The sequence below is a fragment of the Anomalospiza imberbis genome, chromosome 5 (genome assembly GCF_031753505.1).
Source record: "Anomalospiza imberbis isolate Cuckoo-Finch-1a 21T00152 chromosome 5, ASM3175350v1, whole genome shotgun sequence".
In the NCBI taxonomy this organism is placed as follows: domain Eukaryota; kingdom Metazoa; phylum Chordata; class Aves; order Passeriformes; family Viduidae; genus Anomalospiza; species Anomalospiza imberbis.
In genome coordinates, this window is record NC_089685.1 from 15,316,527 (window position 1) to 15,337,934 (window position 21,408).

The window sequence follows — 21,408 nt, forward strand, 5'->3', positions numbered from 1 at the left end:
CTTGTCAGGTTTAACCATTCAGTGCAGTAATAAAAACACAATAATTCTTATGTGTGTATGCATACTGTATGTTCTCGGCTTTCAGACACACCAGTCAACTGTTGGAATTTATTTTAGAATGTTAGAATGTTAGAAATTTTTTTTTGCACTAAATTAGAAGCCATAACTGAACTGAATGACTTTTTTTTTATTTTGAAAGTTATTTTAACTTGTGAGATTTCAATCTTCAGAAGAGACAAGAGGATATTTGAGAAATTTCTTTTAAAACACTATATCAAAATGAACACTTTCTTTTCTTGTTTTTAGTTACTTGTGCTTTGAAAGCTCAAAATCCGGCTCATCAAAAAGAAATAAAGTTATAAAGCTGTCGGACATAACAGATATCCAGAAGGTATGTCTGGTTGGGGTTGTAAATAGGGGAGAAAACTGGTTTTCTGATCAGCTAGTCATGTTTTGTGTTTGTGCTTTTGTTATTTTGGAAAAGCATGCCACTGATAATTGTATAAGTGAAATGTAATTATTTGATTATGAATGTTTCACAGAACTGCTTTTTCAGACTCTGCACAAGCAAACTTGCTATGAGCATGAAGACAAACTAGTTTACTAAACCTTTACACTCCTGCATTAAAAAACAAAAATAAATTAAGTTATGTTGTTTACTAACTCCAGTATTGACCAGAGCTGTGTAGGCCTTATGAAGATCTATTGGTAGCAGGAATTGTGTATTACTAACTTCAGTTTGGGTGTGAATATTGACAGATGCACCATCTTAAAAGAAGGTGCCTCAGAGGGAGGCAGGATTGTTGTCAATGGAGAAAGGTGGATCATTAGAATGGCCAGACTGGGATAGGCTGGAGTTTCATCTAGATGGGACCAATCAGTAAGAGAAGCGAGAAGTGGAAGGTTGGAAGCATAGCAAGGGCAATGTTGTCCTTCCTCTGGTTGAGGTTTATCAGCCTGTGGTTACTAATGGCTTTACTAGTGCCTCACACCACTCTCTATGGCCTTTATTTGTTACCCTTTCTGAACTTGTCCCTATCTTGAACACAGACACCCTTGCTTTCTGCTGCATCCTTACCACAGATTAAATCATGTTGAGCGAAGAAACACCTCAGCCTGGTGTCTATTACTGCAGAAGTACCTCCAGATTTTCAAATTAATTCCTTCTATTTCTATGACATGTTTATAAAGCAGACAGCTTATGCTCAAATTGAACATTCCTACTGGAATTAATAATTCATATTAATGGATTTCAAACATCATACTTCAACTTACTTTGTTGTTCAGTACGCCTTTACTGCCATAAAGTTTCTTTTGCATCTGTGTAGTGTTTTTAATGAAGATGAGACAGGGATCATGCAGTCAAGCATAAAAATGTACTGTGCCTGGTTTTATTTGGAGGTGGGAAACCCAGGTTTGACTTGAATGTCACTTTCTACCTGTGAATACTCCCAAGTTCAGCCAACTGTATTCCTTCTTATCTGTATTCTTTCTACAAAAACAAGCAAGCAGTCCACGTGTGGCACTGGGTACTATGGTTTAGTTGACATGGTGGTGTTTGGTTAAAGGTGGGAGCTCTTTTTTGACCTTAATGATGACTCTGTGATACCCTGTTTTCTATCTAATTTTGAAAAAGAAGCTTTTTCTGGTCTGCTTGCTGTTCTCTGAAGAGTGGATGGATGTCAGCTGTAGGGGAAGCTGTGGGAGATGCACACAGGCCCTCTCACATGGGCTCTGCCCTGCCCACCCCATGCGGCTGCCTGTGGTTCCCCGCACCACGGCTGGCTCAGCTCCCGTGTGCTGGAGCAGGACTGATGCTCACGGTGGGGCTGGGGCTGCTTCCAGCAGGGTGGGCATTGCTGCAGCTCGTGGGAGGAAGTGGGGAGAAGGGTCCTGGCTGTCTGGGTGAGGCTGTACCCAGCAAGTCCAGGAGAATGAGACTCCAGAGAATGGCAGCTAGCTTCATCGTGGTTTTAGTAGAGGTCTCTTAGTCGTGGCTGGGAGGACATGCCAGTTGCTCTGCAGCAACTGCAACTGTTGCAGTTGTTCAGTACAGAAGGTATCTTATGTCTTTGTGTGTGGCTCTTTTTTGCCTTTTTTTAGTATAAAGTGCTCTCTGTTCTCCCGGGATCAGGGATGGGTATTGCTGTATCAACACCATCTACACAGAAAGTAAGTAGCTGGCTGTATCTGTATTGCTGTGTTGGATTTCTTACCTTTTCCTCCTCTGGTTAGCACCAGCATAAAGGCTTTTTTGTCCCCTTATGCCAGTGGCTGGCTTTTTTTCTTTTTAAAAAAATTCACTTGTCTATTATTCAGTATGTTTGTCTTCAGAATTTTAATTAATTAAATATTCAGCTTGGTCTACTGTCTGGAGTGTTTTACTCTGACACTTTAGAAAGCTTTTCCCCAGCATCCTACATCAGGAGCATGCAGTCTGCTACACAGTCTGAAACAAAAAGCTGTTGGCTTGAGAGTATCCGTGGGGGAGGAGGCTTTCAGGTGGGAGGGACTGACAGAAGAAGTTTTAAAAGAAGTGAAAAATATTAGAAATATTCTACATGGTCAAGGATTTAATAGAGAGAAGGATTATTTTGTCTTTATCAGTGCATTTCTAGTACAATTAATCTGTTCCTAGTGATTTGACAAAAATATACCTAGAGGAAATTATTTTTCTTTGTGGACTGACATGATTTGTTTTTTTTCTGTCATTTAGCCTTTGGTGTTTGGTGCCATGGTACACAGAGATGAAGCTTTTGAGACAATTTTCAGCCAATACATGAAAATAACATCTGCATCATCCAGCAGTGAAAGCTAGTGTCTTATCTTGGAGGAGCTGAAGGAAACTTTCTTCTTGTATGACTTGGTAGTGAAAAAAATGAACATCCTCATCTATTTTGCAATAATTTTTCTTGTCTGGTGGTTTATATTCTATCTGTTACATAAACCAAGTGTATTTTATATATGCCTTCATGTTTGTTTTTAAGGTTTTTGTAAAAAAAGACAAAAAAACCAAATGAAAACAGTGAAAGTGCTATCATCACTCTTAGCCTTGCACATTAAGCACTTTTAATGTTTATTTATTGACATTAAAAGCTGGGAAGATGCTCAGAGACCTGACTATATAACAGATTGATCCCTTTATCTCCACTGATGTCACTAGGAATTCATTTGTCCCTTTATCTTAGTTGTTTTTCCCTGAGATGTGAGAATGATGACTGCAGCAGCCTGAAGTCTCCTTCTTCAGCTTGGAGTTTTTAATTGGGTCCTTTATTAAAACTGATGGCAACACCAAGGAATTATTAGCTTCTTAGTATTTCCATATGTACAACTGCATTTAAAATAACTCCTCCTTGCTAATTTTTGCATTGCAGAAGGATGTTTTATTGGTTTGGTTAACTTCAATTTTTCCTGCATAGAGATGTTTAAATTACTTGTACAGTGAATTGGAGGAGAAAGTTTGTAAGTATATCTTCCTTTCCTCATTAACCAAAGCAAGAGGAAGGAAGGCAGGCAGATACTTTTTATAAAAGAGGGCGCCAAAATGTTGTTCCTAAAATGTTAGGCATCTTATATTTCTATAGGTACTTGTCCTAGAAGGGCTCAGCTGTTGTACATGTTGCATGTACAAGGTGTATGTATGTTAATGCATTAAAGACTTGAAGGCTTTTTGTGTTGGGGAGGTTGGAACGATTAAACTAAACTCAGATGTGATCTTTTTTAAATTTGGCTCTTTTCTTGAGTTACCTTATGATAAAATTATGCTATGATATAGCGATTGAAAGCACTTTTTCCACTCAAAGCATAATTTGAGAAGCGTTGGTGTGCTTTCTGTCTTCCCCCTTGCAGAACTAAATTTTAGTAACAATTAAACCCAAATGCCAGGTAAAACAGGAAGGCTGCACTCCTCTAAACTCTCTCAGGCCTGTCTAGCAGCAAAGCACATATTGACCTTTGTCTTTAATATTAGAAAGCTTTTATACTCTATATAATAGCACCCATCTGAGAGGTTTAGAATTTTATTTGCATTTTCATGAAAGCACAGTAGGAGTTATGCCAAGCCTTCCAGAGTGTCTTTTCCTTTGCTGTGTCTTTTGAGTTGAGTAGTATAGATGTCTCCAGACTTTATATGAATGGCCCTAAAAAAAAGCAATGGAGATGCAAATTTTTATGTAAAATGAGACTTAATTTAATGGATTTTTTTCTCTGTTTTTTTGAAGAGGAATTCCCTTTCTTTGTAAGGAAAGGGGTAAAATGAAGGAGGGAGAGGGGTAGCAAACACCAAAGGGTGTTAACTCTTAGCACAGTTTTAAATTGAAGTGTATCAATAATTGCAGGAGTGATGAAGAAGGTGGAGATCAAACTGTACAAACCTTATTTTAGTCTGGCCATGAAAAGGTAGGATATGAGAACTTAATACAAATTTCATATGAAACAGTAGTATTGAATACCATAATTTGTTTGAGTATTGTAAAGTGAAACATTGATGCCCTGGGTGGAAATGTATGCAAGAACAGGGGAGAAACCGATGTAATGGTTAAAATGCAATTTTCAAGTTCTCACTTTAGAGTAGCACTGGAACATGTCTGTACATGACCTGAAAAATGGGTGCATTTCTAACACCACTTTTGGTATGCTGTAACTCAGGGCCTGGAAACTTCAAATATAAGTGAACTGGTGGGAAATCCATTTTACCACCGTTTAAAGTGGATGTAGCTTGACAGTTTATGGTTCCATAACTTTACACATTCGGGTTATATGTTTAAGTAAAAATTACTCTTAAATCTTTCTTATCAGAACTACTTTAAAATCTGTTAATATCTTTTTTTGTAATTGCTACATATTATAATTTGGCTTTTCTTTCTAGAATCTTCCTTGAATAGCAAGTGCAGCTAAAAAATAGGCATTAAAATAGCTTAATGTTATATAAATTTTAATCAGATTCATTCATTTTGTCTTAAGAAAAAAATCCCTTGGGTGTGTTTTAAGGTTATCCTTTTTTTTTTGAAGAAACAGAAAACTATATTTTTTACAGAGAGCATGCTCTTTTTCTTATTTTTGTATCATTTTTCAAGTGTAATTTATACCTTCACTCTGATCATAACAGCAGTTTCAGTAGGAAATCAGTTGACTTGCACTTATTACCTCCTCCCCTCCCACCCTTCACTGGTGACCCTTGTGTACAGGGTTGTCCTAGATTCTGGTTCCTGGAGGAGCTATAGGATCTATACTGCTGGTGCCAGGGCAATTAACCATACCTAGGCTTCCAAGAGGGAGAAGAGATATCATTATCCTTTTCCCAGACTGAAATGCCTCATGTGTACAATACACTCTTAAAATTTATTTTCTGAATGAAGAAATTAGAAATGTCTTATAAAATCTAATGTGCTGACGTTTGAAATGAATCCACGCTTTAACAGTGTGAACTTAAAAGTTAGCGATCCTTAAAGCAGCAAACCTAGTGCAAACTGCAATGCAACATTGGTTCTAGTATAGAGAAAACAGACTGGGTTTCTTTTTTTGGTTTTGTTTTTTTTTAATAGAGTTGTAATATAATTGACGGACATCTGTGTACATATTTTGCAAATTCCACTTTACATTGGGTTATCCGGTTTCCCTGCTGCTCAGCTGCTCCTGTGGTGCCCCTGACTTCAGAGACTGAAGGCGACCTTTGAGTGTTTACTCGCGCTTTCCTCCCCGCTGCACCCTCTGGGGTCTGCAGGGCAGGAGGGGATGGGCAGTGAGTGGATGTATCCTTGACTTGTGTGATCACACTGAAGCCCCCACCTTAAATTCCAATCTTCCCACGTAGTTTTGCAGTGCAGCCTGGTGCACTTCAGAAACAGGCTGGGTCGGAACACTTAATGTAAAGTGCTTCTAAATAGCTGAAAGTGATGTTCTTGTCATTCTGTCTGTCTGATTGCTGTTTATATTTGCAATTCTGTTCATGTCTGTGGATGTCTGGATCATTCACGTATAACTGGATTTAACTTCTTTAGAAGTTGGTTGGTTAGTTTGAGTCCCTTTTAAAGACAATAAAAAAGGGGAGATGAAAACTGACTAATTCTTTATCACTGACCATTTAAATTCAAAAGCAAAACAAGCTGAAATATGAAATCATGCCTTTCTGTGCACTGTAGCTTTTGTGAGGCAAGATTGAATGAAACAAGCTATTTATTAGTAGCGACATCACACAGGATGCCAGCAGCAAAACTCTACCCTCGTTCTGCAGACAAAGAGAAAAGGAATTTTACCCGAGTGTGAAGAGATGAAAGGATGTACCTGTTTTTTGGCTACTTAAACCTGTTTGAAAACATTGGTAGTTTTTATTGAACTCTGTACATTTTGGCAGATGTTTAATTTCTACTAATCATTGAAATATAATGGATGTTAAAATTTTTATGTCTGAAGTTTGAGTCTATATTTTGAAATTGTAAATAATTCATTGTCAGTGTAACTTTTGTTCGACAGAAGACTTATACTGTATGAATAATTGAAATAATGAAATTATTTGCCCTGTACATTTTTTAAGAAAATCTTGTTTGTTTAAAAAGTCTTGTATAAATTATAATTTTTATTTAAATAAACCTAAAAATGCTTTGTGCTAATGCTTCTTGCAAACTTCAATTATTTATTTATCAAAACTACACCTGATTTCTTGGAACAAAGTTAGTGCTTTTTGGCAGATTCACAGCCATCTCTGGGGGGAGGTGGGTGAGTGTTTTTACTTTTGAAGCCCAAGAACTTGAATTTTATTTTAAAGAATTCTGCTACTTTATTGGAGAGTGTACATATGTTTTTGGATAGTCTTTTCTGTGAGTACAGTCACTTTGTAGTTACGTGGTTAATGTAATGAGTGAAAAAGCAAGCAGTGATTTCTAAGATGCCACTGCAGGGGCACGGATGGCACATGACTCCTGGGAGGAGTACAAACTCCTGTCAGCCAGAGCTCCACGCCACCGTGCTGCTGGTGGGCACCGGAGGTAGGGATAAGCCCTTTCCATCCCGGGGGTGTGCAGGAGGTGTGCTCAGCAGCAGCTGTTCTGCAGCCTCTGTGTCACCTCAGCTCTCTGGTCACAGCAGCCCACCCTGCAATGCTCTGCCTGTGTCACCTGTACCCCTGCTGGGGGTGAATGGGCGGGCTCCCCCATCCCTGCTGTGTTCCAGGGAAGCTGTCCCGCTGTCCGGCGCTCTCTTCTGCAGCATTCTCAGACCTTTGTCTGCTCTCAGGAATGTAATCCTGGGACTGAGCTGCCTGGTCATCTAATCCAGACCCTTTTGTTTGTCTCTACAATGCTCCAAGTGTTTGGCTCGGCTGAAATAGATCAGTGGGATGGATCCTCCACTTGTGAATGTGTGCTGCTCTCCCTATTTCAGTATTTCGTTTTCTCCTGGTGGCAGCAATGCAGCTGGCAATATAATGGTGTTTTACGCTGGTATTTTAAGTGTTCTGACAATACTTGCCTTGTTCAGAGAATACTGAACTTCCCTCTTGTAGTGGTTTAATGTGTTCTTTGTTAAATGTTTGTACAAGATGAGTTGCACCTGCACCAGCACTCGGAGAGGTTGGATTCAGTCCCACCTGCCTGAAGCCTTGTGGAAGGAAGATGTGGAGCCTGGAAGTCTGGTTTTGGCTATAGACTCCATGGTATGTGTGAGGGGACTTGGTTTTCCTGAAAACAGTGCTTGCTGTGTCAAGGTCACTCTAGCAGCCTGTGAAAAACATAGAATTGAGTTGAACGAGCTGTTCGCATGCTCTGCCTGTAACTCCAATTCCTACTGCAGAAAGGCTTTCCAGCCACAGTCTGCAGTGTCACCCACACAGTGGCTTAGTGCACGTGAGCAAGGCATGGCCTGGGCAGTCCTGGATTAATGATAAATTGCAGCTACAGCATTCTGCTTGGAGAAGCTGAGGGGTTTTTTGCTGTTACTTTTAAGTCATTTTCAAGTTAAGTCTGAGTTCTACTGAATCCCTGGATTCACGAAATTGCTCTCCTTAGTTTTAGGTTAGGCTAGATGTTTAGTACATTAATTATTGGCTCATTTTAGACTTTTGAATATTTTTATTTCAAAAGTAAGAAATAAAGAAGATGTGAGAAGTTAATTTTCTGTCTTAGGGAGGTTGGGATATTGCAAAGGGATCAGTCCCTTGCAGCAGCAGTGTCCTCACTGGGCTGTGGTTGCTGCAGAAGTTAGGTGGGCATAAGGCAGTGCCTGAAGGATGTAGCTATGAACATCTCTTTAATACTAGATTTAGCCTGAACTGATTCTGTATTTGGTCAGGTTGGCTTTGACTGGGAAGCAGAGAGGTGAGGGGTAGATAAATACCTTTTTCTGGTTTTAAATTGCTGGCACTTTTCTGTACCTTGAAAGCTGCACAGCCTAGTTGAGATATGCATTAGGCAAAATTTCTGCTTTTGTATTCTATACTGAAGTTCCTTCCATCTTTGCCAATTTCTGTGACATGTAGTTGCATATGGATAATGATCCCCTTCAGCTTTCCTTTTTCACTATCCTTCCCTATTAATTACCAAATATTGATAAAAGTTGCTTTTTTTTCATTCCTAAATTTCTGAAATTTCTCCTTTGCTGTCTATGACAGTTTTGAACTCAGAACTTTTCCACTGGTTCCTCTGACCTTTGTTTTTCTCCTTCAGCATTGTTCCAGTTTTCTTCCTCTCACAAAAATAACTGTAATTTCAGTCCTGATTATTTAGAGATACCGATGAACCATGTCCCAATGAACATGTCACAAGTTCACTAAAGATGCTTTCACCTCTTACATCTTCCATTTTGTATAAATTGGAGATAAATTGCTAGATCTGCTGGTTTGGATTACTCAGTGGCCTTCCATTTTCTCAAGCTGATTTGTCATGTCTTTGCTCCTGATCGTCTAAATGACTGGGAAAGAAGATGCTGCTTTGACTTGTTGAGTGAGCTCTTTAAAGTGAACAATCTCTTCTTGAAAAAGCCAGTTTTACTGGTGCAAGCATTGGTTGAGCAAAATATGTATCTGCAGAGGAGCAAATGTAGATATAGATGATTTTGCCTGCTGCAAAATGATGTTTGGGAAGCAATGTTTGAGCCTAAGCTATTTGCTGAGGCATCTTCATGCCAGTCTCTTGGGTATCAGGATGTGAGATTTTAACCCATCATGGCTAAGTCAGAAATTCTGCAAATCCTCTCCCTAGGCTATGTCAGATGAGTATTTGGGAAGGATTCCTGGTATAAAGTCTGTAAACAAAGCAACTGTATTCAGTTTTGGTTTTGCTTTGTGAAAAAATACTGCCCCTGACCAGAAATGGCTTTGGCCAGTCACAAATATTAACTAGCCACACAATAAGAGTAATGAGTTGATTCTAAACCTAACAATCCTTAAAAATATTATGCAAGTTACATATTTGTAGACATGAGATATATACAAGAAGTATTTGGGGCGAAAAGAAGCTCTTTGCCAAAAAAAAAAAAAAAAAAAAAAAAAAGGAAGAAGGATTAAATCTTCTTGATGTTATTTGGGAAAAACCTGTTGATGGGTCCTGGAGTGTGAGCTAACAGCAGCCTCCATTAGACATTTCTCCTGAAGTGTGAATATGTGTATATATACACCTTTCTTTACTCTCATAATGCAAGGCTTTCAGATGTGTGTTTCAGATGTGTTTTTCTTGCAATACCCTGCATTTTGGATGCTTGCAGGAAGTGTGTTGTTGGTGTTGGTTAATGGACATGCTCTAGAAGTTTCCAAATCCACACAGGATGTCACCATTACTCCCAGGACTTGCCTGGCAGGGGAGATGCCTTAGAAAGCCCTTTTCCTGCTCATAGAGGGAGCATCACATTGGTCTCATGGGGTGTTGACCCCTATGACTTAGCAAAATAAGCAGCCCTGACTGCACAGCTCATGGAGTGGTGGCAGCTGTGTCTGTGCTCAAATCCATCTGTAAGATGAGTGGCTCTGGGCACTTTCCAACGAAAGCAAAGCACAGCTAAGCCCTGAGCTTTACCTATGGGATGCAGGGCTGAAATGGTGACAGGAAGACAGATGGGATATTAGGGAGAGGCAGCTTTGAGTCCAAAACTGAACTTGTGATGACTCTGGGTGCTCCTCACACCATCTGTGGCTCAGCAGGGTTCAGGAGGGCTTTTGGAAGAAGGGGAGATACTGTCTTCAAAGCTGTATAAATATGTTGAGACTCTTCATTTAAATATGCCAAAAAGTATATAAAGAATGTCTATATGGAAAATGTAGCTTTGCTGTATTGCTCTAATACAGATATTTTCAAATGATCGCTATGGTCATCATGCAAGGTCATTGTGTGGCAAATACCAGTTGTATTTGGTGACTTGGGAGAATAAACACAAAATCCTCAAAACCTCAGCAAGCATCTTGAACTTGCTGCTCTACTAACTCCTGCTTGAGATTTATTTCTACTGTATGAGTAATTTTACTGTTTTATATTCCTGACAATGTGGACAGCTTAGTGAAGACTTACTGTGCATCTTACTTGGATAAGACAGGAGCCTGTCAACACCTGCTTCTAGAGGTGTGCCAGGCTCCATGTCCAACTGAGTAAACACCTTGAAAAATCTGAGTTCTGCTCAAGCAAACATTTTAAGGTAACTGTAGTTTCATGCCAAACTAAGAGTTCCCTGCCTCCTGCTTCCTGTCTTATGCCAATACTGGGTCTCACCAAACCTTCCTGAATTGGCAGAAGCCCAGCACTGGATGAGAGCAGTGAGAACAGTGCATTATCCACCTTCCCAAAAAGCACAGGAAGCTGTTACAGGCTGGCTTGGCTGCCTCTGGATCTGCAGCCCAGGTATGGTTTTGGTGGCCATAAGGGATCTGACACACCTCCGAGTTCCCCTTTTCAGGTTTGCAATGTCCATCAGATTTCAGAGGTAACTTTTGAATATAACTTGGATAAATGTTAAGGGCTAATCCTGAGCATATAGTATTAAAGAATAATGCAAAGAAACTGAGTTAAAATGTTTGTGTGTGCAATCTGCACAAAACCTGATTGTGCAAGTATTTAAATAGTTGAAATGCTGTTGATAGAAGTATGTTTAATCTGCTAAATCCACTTCCTTCAAGCTGGTTTTTGCACAGCTCCTTCCCTTAAAACTTCAACCAGTGCTGGCAAAAAAAAAAAAAAAAAAAAGTGGTGAGGGAGTAGCTGTTGCTCATTAAATTTTTGGGGCCACTGCAATAAGAGCAGGGATGGTTAGAGAGGAGGGGAAATACAGCCAGGAGAGGTCATGGGCTTTTTTGTTTGAGCATGTTGTCTCAGGGGCTGTGCTGGGTTAAATTCATCCCTCTTAGAAGCAGGAGCCAAGTGGGGATGGCTGTTTCACAGCCTCCATGCAGAAGAAGCAGAAAGCATGTTATCTGATGTGTGGCATGTTTTCATCCTAAAAACCATGAATAAGGACCTTGGATTATCTTAAATTTAAATTTTAAAAGGTTTTTATTTAATTTGCATTTTTAGCCCACGTTTTCAGTTTTACCTTCTTTCTTCATGTATGCCTGTGGACATGTGGCTGTGTGCACTGAATAAATGGGCCAAAAACTTTACCTCTCTGTGCACAGCCAGTACATTCACATGAAGGCTGGCAAAGCTTAGCCCTCTTTTTTCCAGACCCTTAGCCCCACCCAGCCATTGTGCTCTGCAGCTTTCCCACTTCAGCTCCCAAAGCTGCCTCCAGCCACATCATGCTCCCACGGGGGCCAAGGGCCACTGTCTGGCCTGGTAGGTGGTGGCACTGCTGAGGTGGTAAAAAATGCAGGTAGATACAGGATTGGGTTGTTAAGCCATGTAAAAAAAATGCTGCTGTCCTATACCTTTGCAAAAAATCTCATCTTTAAGTAGTAATTGCACTCTGGTGCAACAAGTTGTAAGATGTGCTGTGGGTTGTAGCAGCAGCGGTGGCTGCTGGGAGAAAGCTTGGGCTTCCCAGATTCCAGTCAATAAATGCCCGAGTATAATTTTCTTGCAGGTATACACAGTTTCTAACACTTGCTATTTTTAAAACCAAGATAGGACTATCTATTAGGTTGGGGATGTCCTGTTCCTGTCACACCCAATATCCTCAGCCTGCAAAGAATGCTATCTTGCACTTAAACACCCTCAGATCTGTGTCCTTGCACTAGTGCCAGAGATCCCAGCATTTGCTGTATTTATCTCTATTTTTATGATTTGTCCTCTTGCTTTTTGAGAGCATGAGCTACCCAAGGTGTGGAGCCCACCAGCACCAGACCAGGGTGGGGAATGTTGGGTTGGCTTGTCTCCCAGTGCTGCTGAGGTTGAGGGGTTCCTGTAACAGCTCTGGGAACCTGATCTGTAAGCTCCACATAGAAACACATCACACTTTGTAAGCTATTTATGTTATGCTATGGCTGAAATACTTTATAGCACTGTATTTTAATCCTCCTTGCTGCTAACATTTTTGGTGGGGGATATATTATCAAAATATATGTGCCAGGTTTCAGTTACTTCTAAGTTTTTGTTCTTGTTTTTAGGAATTATGGTGTTTGGTTTCTTTGCTACTGCCAAGAAAGCCCTAATGAGAGACACTTTCCCCTGGCTTTCAGAGTGTTATTTTGGTGATTGCATGTGACAGGGGGGAAGGTGGTGACAAGCTTGCTTAGAATTCTGATTTCTGGCAAAGCTTTGTCTCCAAGAGGTATTAAATCCCAAATATTGGTGCTTTAAAGTGCCTTTGGTGGGTGCTCAGCCCTGCGGTTGTCCAAACGGACAGAGCTGCTGGAACCTTTAGTCTGGAAGGACCCTCACAGTGACCACGAGCTTGATGCCCCTCCAAGCCCAGTCTGTGCTGCTCTGCTGGCCTCAGAGCTGGTTGGAAGTGCCTGCCCTGAGCTCCTGGCTCCCGCACAGCTGCAGGGGGAGGTGGAACAGAGCAGCTGCCATACCCGTGCACAGCAAGCAGTCGGAGCGAGGCACTGTCCCACTGCAGCTCCCAGCTGAGTACAAGTCATTGCTTTGTTCTCATGGCCAGGAGGGTCATCACTGCCCTGCTTGAGCCTGTCCCAGCTGGGAGAAGTGACAGAAATGCCTGAGCTTGTGCCTCTGGTTGGGGGCAGGTTGGGCTGGTGCCATGCTCAAGGCACTGATGGGTAGGCAGAAGTGGAAAGGAGTCCTGCTATCCTCTCCTGCATTTACAGCCAGAAAGGTTTCAGGCAAAGCCTAAGCTTTTCTCTTAGCAAAACAAAATTCTTTTTAGGCTGTTACCCTCATTCTCACCCATTGTTCCACAATTTATGGTGTCCATCGTGTCTTAATCAGCCAGGTCTGTGTGGGAAGAACTGTACTGCTTGAACTGTGCCTTGTGTCAGGATGGTGAGAGCAGCCGTGGTGAAGAGAGAAATACACCATTATGAAGAGTGTCTCTCCTGTCCCATATCTTTTATCCTCTTCTATGAGGTTAACTTTCTGTCTGGTTTCATACTGGTTTGTATAGGGTCTCCTTTTGGGGCCTAAGCCTGCAGATCTGAAATATGACATCAGAGCCAGGGGGACTTGTTATGCCAAGCCAGTCTGGGCTCAAGGGACCCTTGGTCTCCATTTCCGCTTACTATTGATGTGGTTGAGGTAATTTAAATGCCCTTTCCCTTTGTTAGGTTTTTTGCTGAAATACAGCTGCTGAGTGAGGTCTCTAACCAATTGAAAGGGAAGCCTGTGTGGGAAATGAAGAGTATTTATCAGATGGTGGTTTTCATGCTCTCTTTAGGAAAAGCAACGTTGTGGTCTGTCTAATTTTATGTTTTTAATAAGCAGAGGCACTGTTGCCTGCTGTGGTGGGTAACATGCAGGAGCCTGCTGAGCTGTGGGGGTAACATGTTCTGGGCACAGAATGGGGAAGAGCTGCTCATGCCCATGGGGTACAGGGATTGCACTGTGCTGAAGCTGGAGGTCTCCATCACCCACAGTATTGCTCACCTGGGCATCTCTGAGGCCTCTGGGGTGAGTTTTTTTAACAATGTGTTTTCTTGTGAGCTCTCCTGGTGAAGAGCATGCAGCTCATAGTTGAAGACAACTTGTGTTGCGGTGTGTCTCTGAGCCCTGGGCTGGTTCCATCTGCTAGTATTTAAACATGAAGGGGAGGAACTTGGAGTTAAGTGTGCTGCTTTAGATCTCATTGGCAGTTTCTACTTGCTCATCAGCAATGAGGTGAAAATATAGCATCTGGCTACAGATCAGTGTGCAGGCCTTGGAAAAGGTCCCTGTGCCTAGTGATTGCAGTGGCACTGAGATGCAACTTTTTGGCTTGCAGCTAAGTCCTTTATAAGAAGAAAACTGTGCACATTCCAAGAAGAGAAGCAATGTTGTTAATCCAAGCGCTCTGTAATTCTGGAATGCTTCTGTACCAAGGGGGAGGCTAAAGTGTGGCAAGCCACGCTAAAGGCTGAAGTAAACTGTTATCCCACACCCCTCACTCAACACGGCAGTCTGGCAGGAGAGGGGTGGAGAGGCCTCAGCTCCAGCTGGATGTGTGCTGGTTCCTTAGGCTCCAACAAGGAAAACAAGTGGAAAATAACTTGGAAAATGTTTTTGCCCTCAAGAGTGCAATACCTGTTGTCTCTAATAGGTAACTTGATCAGCCCAGGGGCTGGCCAGCGTGGCTGGGGGTAGCTACCTACTGCTTCCCCAGCCACCCTCCACCCACAGCTCCATCCTGGGCTCTGAACCCCTCAGGGGTTGCCTTGTGCTCTGGCTGTCAGGATGTGGCTCCTGGGCTGTGTGGCACAGTGGCACACCAAGGGGCAGCCCCTCCTGAGCAGAAAACATTGTGTTTTGTAGGGCTGGAAGGAGCTGCGCACGGCAAAACCCTCTCCCCTAAGGCTGCTAAACGAGGCCTGCATGTAGGCAGGTGTATTGCCTGTACCTGCTGTCTTTATTGCCTATTTACTGATGTCAAGCATTTTGGGGAGGAAGAGCAAAATAAGGTGAGTAAAGGTAAATATCTGACTAAGCAGAGACTGGCCTCTGGCTTCCCTCCTGCTTCCCAGTCCTGCTGCTCTGCGCTGGTGAAGGGTTCATGGAACATCCCAGCACTCCAGCCTCAGCTGCAGGTGCGTTGATTTGCACAGAGAAAGTTTGTGAGACATATATGTAGATCAGATTCAATATTAAAACAAGAATACAGTAACAATTTCGTTATATCTCTGACTCAATTTGCTTTTTCCTGAGACACATCACATCTTCCAGAAAACAGGCAAAGATAGGAAAGAGAAAACAGACAATGTCATTATTAATCTAAACATTTTTAGCCAGGCAGTAGCAAACAGATAAAAAAAAATTATATCTTGTCTCTAATATAATTAGCTGTGGCTGTCAGTATCTAAGGAACAACTAAAAGAACCATGTTAGATTGTGCTGTATACTGTGACGAGTAATTTTAAGAGTCTTTGAATGTTTAGCAATGGAAGGAGGAGGTAGAAGCAGGAAAGGTTATTATTAAAAAAAATCCCTGAAGGCTGAGGCACAGCAAGACACTGTGGTCTTCTTGCAGACCTCAGTTATTTGCTTTTCCAGGTACAACACTGTCTTTTTGCAATTGAAATGCATTTTTAATCCTTACTTAAATCCTTTCTGGTGGACTAATTCCTACTTGCTTCCCTATTCATGCCCCCTAAACTTTGCATCAAAGTAATGTAGATTTGAGGATATTCAGTGCTATTATGAGAATGTGCATATTTTCTTCCTGGTTTTTTCAGGTCTGTCATCTGGTTCAAAGTCAGAAAAAAAACTCCAGATTTCATTGAAGATATGAAAAAAAACCCACATACCCTTTGATGACATCAAATTCTCTTGATAGTAGTCCCCCTGAGTGCTGCTTTGTTGCTATGGTGATTACTAGTCCATTTAAGCCACTTTAAAATTGTAATGATGAGCAAGAAAACCAAATTCATTACAATGTCATTAGCATAGCTATTTTCATGTGTTCCATGAGATTAGGAAATGACCAAAGTCTGGGGAATAGTAGCCTGATTTATTTTCATTTTTTATGGGCTGCTAATGTTTTAATGGCAAACAGATCTGATGCAAGCTGCTATCAAAGACATCAGCTCAGAGCTCTGAGATGATAAAGCTATGGGGCCTTTGTGATCCACCATGGTAGAATAAGCCAGCCTGAACTAATTAAAATACCTTCAGGGGCATCCTCCACCACTGGTGTGACATCAGACTTGTGCTCTGAGAGGAATCTCGTCCTGCTGAGGCAGTACCAGAGAAGGGAAATCCAAAGTTAACTCGGTTCCCAAACTTTCCGGGCCCTCGAATCCCCAGAGGCAGTCAGCTGAATGGTGGATTCCACGAGCCACCACCCTTGGCACTTCAGCTGCAGAACCGCAGCGGTGATGCCGTGCTTGTGGGCCAGTAACTCTGAGCTGGAAGTTAACTGGCAGATCTGCAGAGGGCTGAGGGACACCTCAGCTCAGTGTGTGCTCTGAAGGGGAACAGAGAGAGAGGAAACCCCAGCACTCACCACAGGACACCTCTCTACCTGTCAGGACGCATGCTTTAGCTGGAGGACTTTGAATGAATGGATGAAAGGCATCACGGATGCTGGCCTGTGAAGTGCCTGGTGAGCGTCACTGGCCTGTGGCTATGGAGGAGACGTGGAGGATGGCCCACTGGGCAGGGGCTGCGGCAGCAGCAGGAGAGGGACCTTCAAGCAGCACTGATGAGGCTGTCCAGGCACACCTACACTTCCTTTAGTCTTTCGGAGACTGTTTCAGATTATGATTCACTGAAGTATATTTAACCCTTCAGTGAATAAAGTAAATGTGCTTCTTATCCGTAAGTATCATTGAGCAGGGAGGCTTTGGTTTTTGGTGCCAGCAGGAATTGTGATGCCCTCCAGCAGCAGGAAGGATGCTCCCACCCAGCTGACAGGTCTTGTGTGAAAACCAGGGATGCTGGATGCCATACCAGAGAGGCACAGTTGACACAGGCAGGTGACAGACATCACCCCTTGGCCAGCAGCAAGGTCTGATCCAGGAATGGGAGCACCCTGCATGCCACCCCCTGTGTTCATTAAATATTTGCCCTTGCTAAGGTTGTACATCAAGGATATGACTCCAAAATCTCTTGTTTAACGAAATATGCTCTAAAATATATTTTAATGACTGAAAATCTTAAAAATATTGGCCAGCTGGCGGAGGGGGGGAAGAGCTAAGATAAAATAATAAAATAGATGAAATGGCAGACTCTGTGCTGCTGGTGTCGCTGATGCTCCTTTGGTTTAAGACTTGTATGAGGCAAGAGGAGTCTGAAGTCCCAGATATGACAGACAGGAGTTATCAAAGTAAAGTTACTGTGACTATTTTTATAAGGCTCCCAGAAAATTAAAGGCCTCTCCTTTCTCTGTTAAGAAAAAAAAAATGAGCTGAAATACAAAAATATCACCTGCTGTTCAAGGCTGAATTCTTTTTCATTCTGAAAATGTGGAACTTGTTATATCCGCAGTCACCCAACAAGTGATGAAACTCTAATTTCAGAGGCAAGAGGCTGGTGCTTACAGCAGCCTTTCCATGGCAGGAGGCACAACAGGCACAACTGGAAATACTCTTGTCTCAGCATCTGGCTTTAGAGCCTCTCTGCCACTGGTTCCAGCTACAATGAGTTGTAAAATAAAATAAAATTTAGAAAAAGCAAGGTATTGATTTTATGATATTTTTGCCTGACCTTCTTCCCGGTATCTAGGGGTAAATGTGTTACTTGTTGGTTCACATACAGTGCTGATAGCCTGTGTGTCAGCGTGCGATGTGTAGTGAGAAATCCCTCTCCAGGAAACAGGCTCTGAAAAGCTGGGACTTGGGCGGCATGTTCCTGAAAAACTCTCCGGTGTCATCATGGCCCAGTCTTGCCTTGCTAGTGCAGCACTTGCTCCCTGGTCCACCTTCTGTAGGAGAGATGCTTGAAGTAAATCCAGAATTTTAGTAAATCCAAAATTGGGACTGCCACCCTTTCCTTATTTTATACATATACACATATATGTAGAGTATATGTATTATTTTTATATAACACCAGGTTTGACTGGTTTAAGGAAGGTAAGCAAAGGTACACAAAATTGCTTAACCTAATATATCCTCATAATTTAATATCAGTCAGTATCTGCCTACTTCAGCAGGCTGCTGGTGACCCTGATGAACCAGAGAGATCAGTGTTTTGGCTCCCTCTTGTTGGTGTCATGGAGATGCCTGTTGCTGTGGCTCAGGCACCACAGAGGATCTGGAGCTGCTTTTTGGAAATTGCCACAACCAGGGTCACAGTGGCAGGCTCATGAGGAGGGGATATATTTAGATAAGAAGTTTACTTTGTAGACAACAAGAGATACTAAAATTATTGAACCCGTTCCACTCCAAAATTGTTGCTGCTTTCACTGGCAAAGATGAGCTCATCGAGTAATCCCTCTTAGAAAAGTGGAAGAAATGCAGGATCTTTCAAGTGTTTTGCTCAGTGAAAAAAAATGTGATGCAAGAACTTTATTTTAATTCAAAGCCTGCACAATGTGACATTTTCCTTTATCTCCTCCATCCATATGTGGCTTCCATGTGAATAGCAACACAAGAAAAACAACATCAAAATTAAAAAGAAAACCATAATATTTTTGGCCTGCAGAAATTTCATCAAAAAATTAATCACAGAAGGGACTGAGTGAAGGCAGACTCAGCTTGTCATTTTGGATGCAGGCAAATGGAAAGGTAAATGAAAGGCAAAAAATGAAGGTGTTAGGTCACTATCTCTAATAACACATCTAATTCTGTTGTTATTCCATCTCCAGGTTGATCTGGGGAATTTGTTGAACTATGAGTTTCTGTACAGATATAGGGTTCATGCTTCAGTGCACAGTGCTGATTGCTCATCAGAGGCCTGTGAGCAAAGGCAGCTACTGCAGAAATTCAGTTCTCCTTCTGTAATGAGCTTGTCCAAAAGAAAGGAGAAAAAGGATTAAAGTCAGTTATAAATTGTGTTTTATTTACCATTATGACCTTTCTTTGCAAACAACTTAGGTTTCCCCCATATGACTTCTGTAGAAATTTATATATATATATATATATATATATATATATATATATATGTTTTTCTTCATTAAATGTAACACCAGATGAATTATCTTTTGTCAGAGTCATAGAGCAATTAAGAGAACAAACAAAAACCCACTGAGTGGTTATTTATTGCCTGTGATGTTTCAGTGAGGAAAGATTTCCTGTTACCAAATTAACCAGCTTCCCTCTCTGTTTATTTGACTAACAGATGAACAAGACTGAAAGGATTTGCTATTGCATCTTCTCCCTAGTAATGCATCACTGTGGAGCCAGAATGCAGCAGGCAGGAGCTCTGTGCTTGCAGGGGGCCTCTGGCTGGGGCACTACTACAAATGTCACTCTGACTCTCTTTCTAGGAGGGAGATTTAGCTCAGCAAAAATGGAGTTTTAAATAAGTGGGCTCTTTAGAAGCCATCCACACAAATGGAATGAGCCTTAGAGTGTGTTTTAGAGCAGCAGCAAGAACGAGGGTTCCACAGAAACTGTTTCCTGTTCATCTGCTGTCCTGTTGGGGGCTATTAATGGCTTCTTACTGGAATGTGTATTGAGGACAGCTGAATACCACTGAGCTCTGCTAGGATGGCTTTCATTTCCCTTGTGAGCCAGGCTTAGAGCAAGTGAGGGTTTTTCTTGGAAGGTTCGCAGCAAATGTTCCTTCAAAAGAAACTTAATCTCTGCAGGTTTTAGTGTAATTTCTTTAAAATCCCGCCACTGTGATCTCTGCTGAGCTTCACTGCATTTCCCACGAGGTGTTCAGCTGCATCACTGCACAGCAGCTCCAAGTCTGCACAGCAAGTGCTGAGGAACTGTCTCAGATCCCTTGGCTGTTCAACCAGTGGTGGCAATACATTTTGTTTCCACCATTTCAGAAACACTTATAGTTCTCTTATTCATGAGTCCATAGTTGCAAGCTGGTAGTAAAAACACACAGCTCTATAAAATACATCTTGTTAAGGTAACTTTTTCTATCCTGTGCATCACTTAAGTGCTTGCCTAAGTTGTGTTTATCTCCAAGAGTTCCATCAGTAAAAGTTGTGTTCCCAAAGCCTGGCTGCTCTTCAGAATTTTTTTTTCTCTTTACACTGTCAAGTCAAGTAAGCTTGAATTTTGGTGGTTATTTTTTCCTTTGAATTTCTCACAGAAGCCATTGAAAAGCCGATGTTTGCCAGTTTTTACCACAGGTATAGCTGGCTTTTAATTAAGCCTCTAAGCTACTGCAGAATGTTTGTTTTCTACTGCCAAATACATATTAGGTTTTATATCCCAGGGGGGAAATGAGTTCTTCAACATTTGTTTGGCCTGATGCAATTTGGAATATTCACGTGAGCACACATAAAAATCTGAACAAATTGTTCAAAATACACCATCTAATTTGAAAACTTCTTAATGTTTTTGTTTCAAGCTTCAATCTACAGCACATACCTGTTCCTGAAGCTGCAGTCCTTGGGGCCATGCGTTTTGATTCCCTTTGTGCCCATTTTCCCCTGTAGCATTATTCTTCAGGCTTAGCTAACTCATAGACAAAAATCCGGGGGAAGAAATGCCAATTAGACAGCAACCTACTTTGCTTTCTCTCAACCCAGCTTCTTATGGATTCTCGTCAGCCTCCTGGGAGCACATGAAGGTCTGGGAGTCTGGGGATCCTCTCTTTGTTGTAACTAAATCCACCATTTACCCACAGTAATGCTGAATCAAAATCTTCTTTTGATAGAAAGCTCCTGCTGGAGCATTGCAAACTTTTTTGGTAATGGCACCAAGTTCCCATCTTGAAAAATGAGACTCAAACAACCCAGCACATTTCTATGTGGTGAATTTACCTGTGCTATGTTACCTTTAGAACTGTGTTGACTCCCAGATTGCTCTCACATAAGACCGGGCCCAATTGATTTCTTAGGTTTGGTGGGATTTCTGCCAAATCAGGCGCCATGAAATGACTGCAGAGATTTCTGGGTGCAATCATGCAGGAAGCAAGCAAATGTTCTCTATGGCTAAACTCAAAGCAAGTTTTCTTTCCCTTTCCTTCACTTGTTTTAGTGGCCAGGTCTGCCAAGGCTCTGGAGCATCCACCACATACTTATGCTCATTTCAGATCCAGAAACAAAATTAAAAATTAGGGGAGAGGCATTAACATGATTCACAGGGTTTCTAAAAGCATGAAGAAAGCCTAAAACAAAGAGAATTTAAAATGTGAGTGACATGAGGAGCTCCTGAAGAAACTGAGTCTGATGCAGTACAGGAAGGATGTTGATGGGATGGCCTTGTAGCCTTTAAATATTTTCATGTCAGCAGATTTAGAAGGCCAAGAGTTCCTCAGAGGTGGTAAAGCATAAAACCAGGTA

General features: G+C 41.7%; 1 protein-coding gene and 1 long non-coding RNA gene across 4 annotated transcripts in view; both read left to right on the forward strand.

The window, feature by feature from the left end:
- The window catches only part of GRAMD4 (GRAM domain containing 4), a 74,579-nt gene extending 67,971 nt beyond the window's left edge, over positions 1 to 6,608 (forward strand). For all 3 annotated transcript variants that reach the window (XM_068189750.1, XM_068189751.1, XM_068189749.1), the window contains exons 17-19: positions 307 to 391; positions 2,104 to 2,172; positions 2,717 to 6,608. In XM_068189750.1, coding sequence (XP_068045851.1) covers positions 307 to 391; positions 2,104 to 2,172; positions 2,717 to 2,818 — 256 coding nt within the window. In that variant the 3' untranslated portion in view covers positions 2,819 to 6,608. The remainder of the gene's footprint in view (positions 1 to 306; positions 392 to 2,103; positions 2,173 to 2,716) is intronic.
- A 7,859-nt stretch (positions 6,609 to 14,467) lies between these two features.
- On the forward strand, positions 14,468 to 16,961 carry LOC137474951 (uncharacterized). Its single transcript, XR_010999576.1, has 3 exons — positions 14,468 to 14,604; positions 14,817 to 14,962; positions 16,863 to 16,961. It is a non-coding gene; the product is annotated as an uncharacterized lncRNA (long non-coding RNA).
- Positions 16,962 to 21,408: the final 4,447 nt, after the last annotated feature.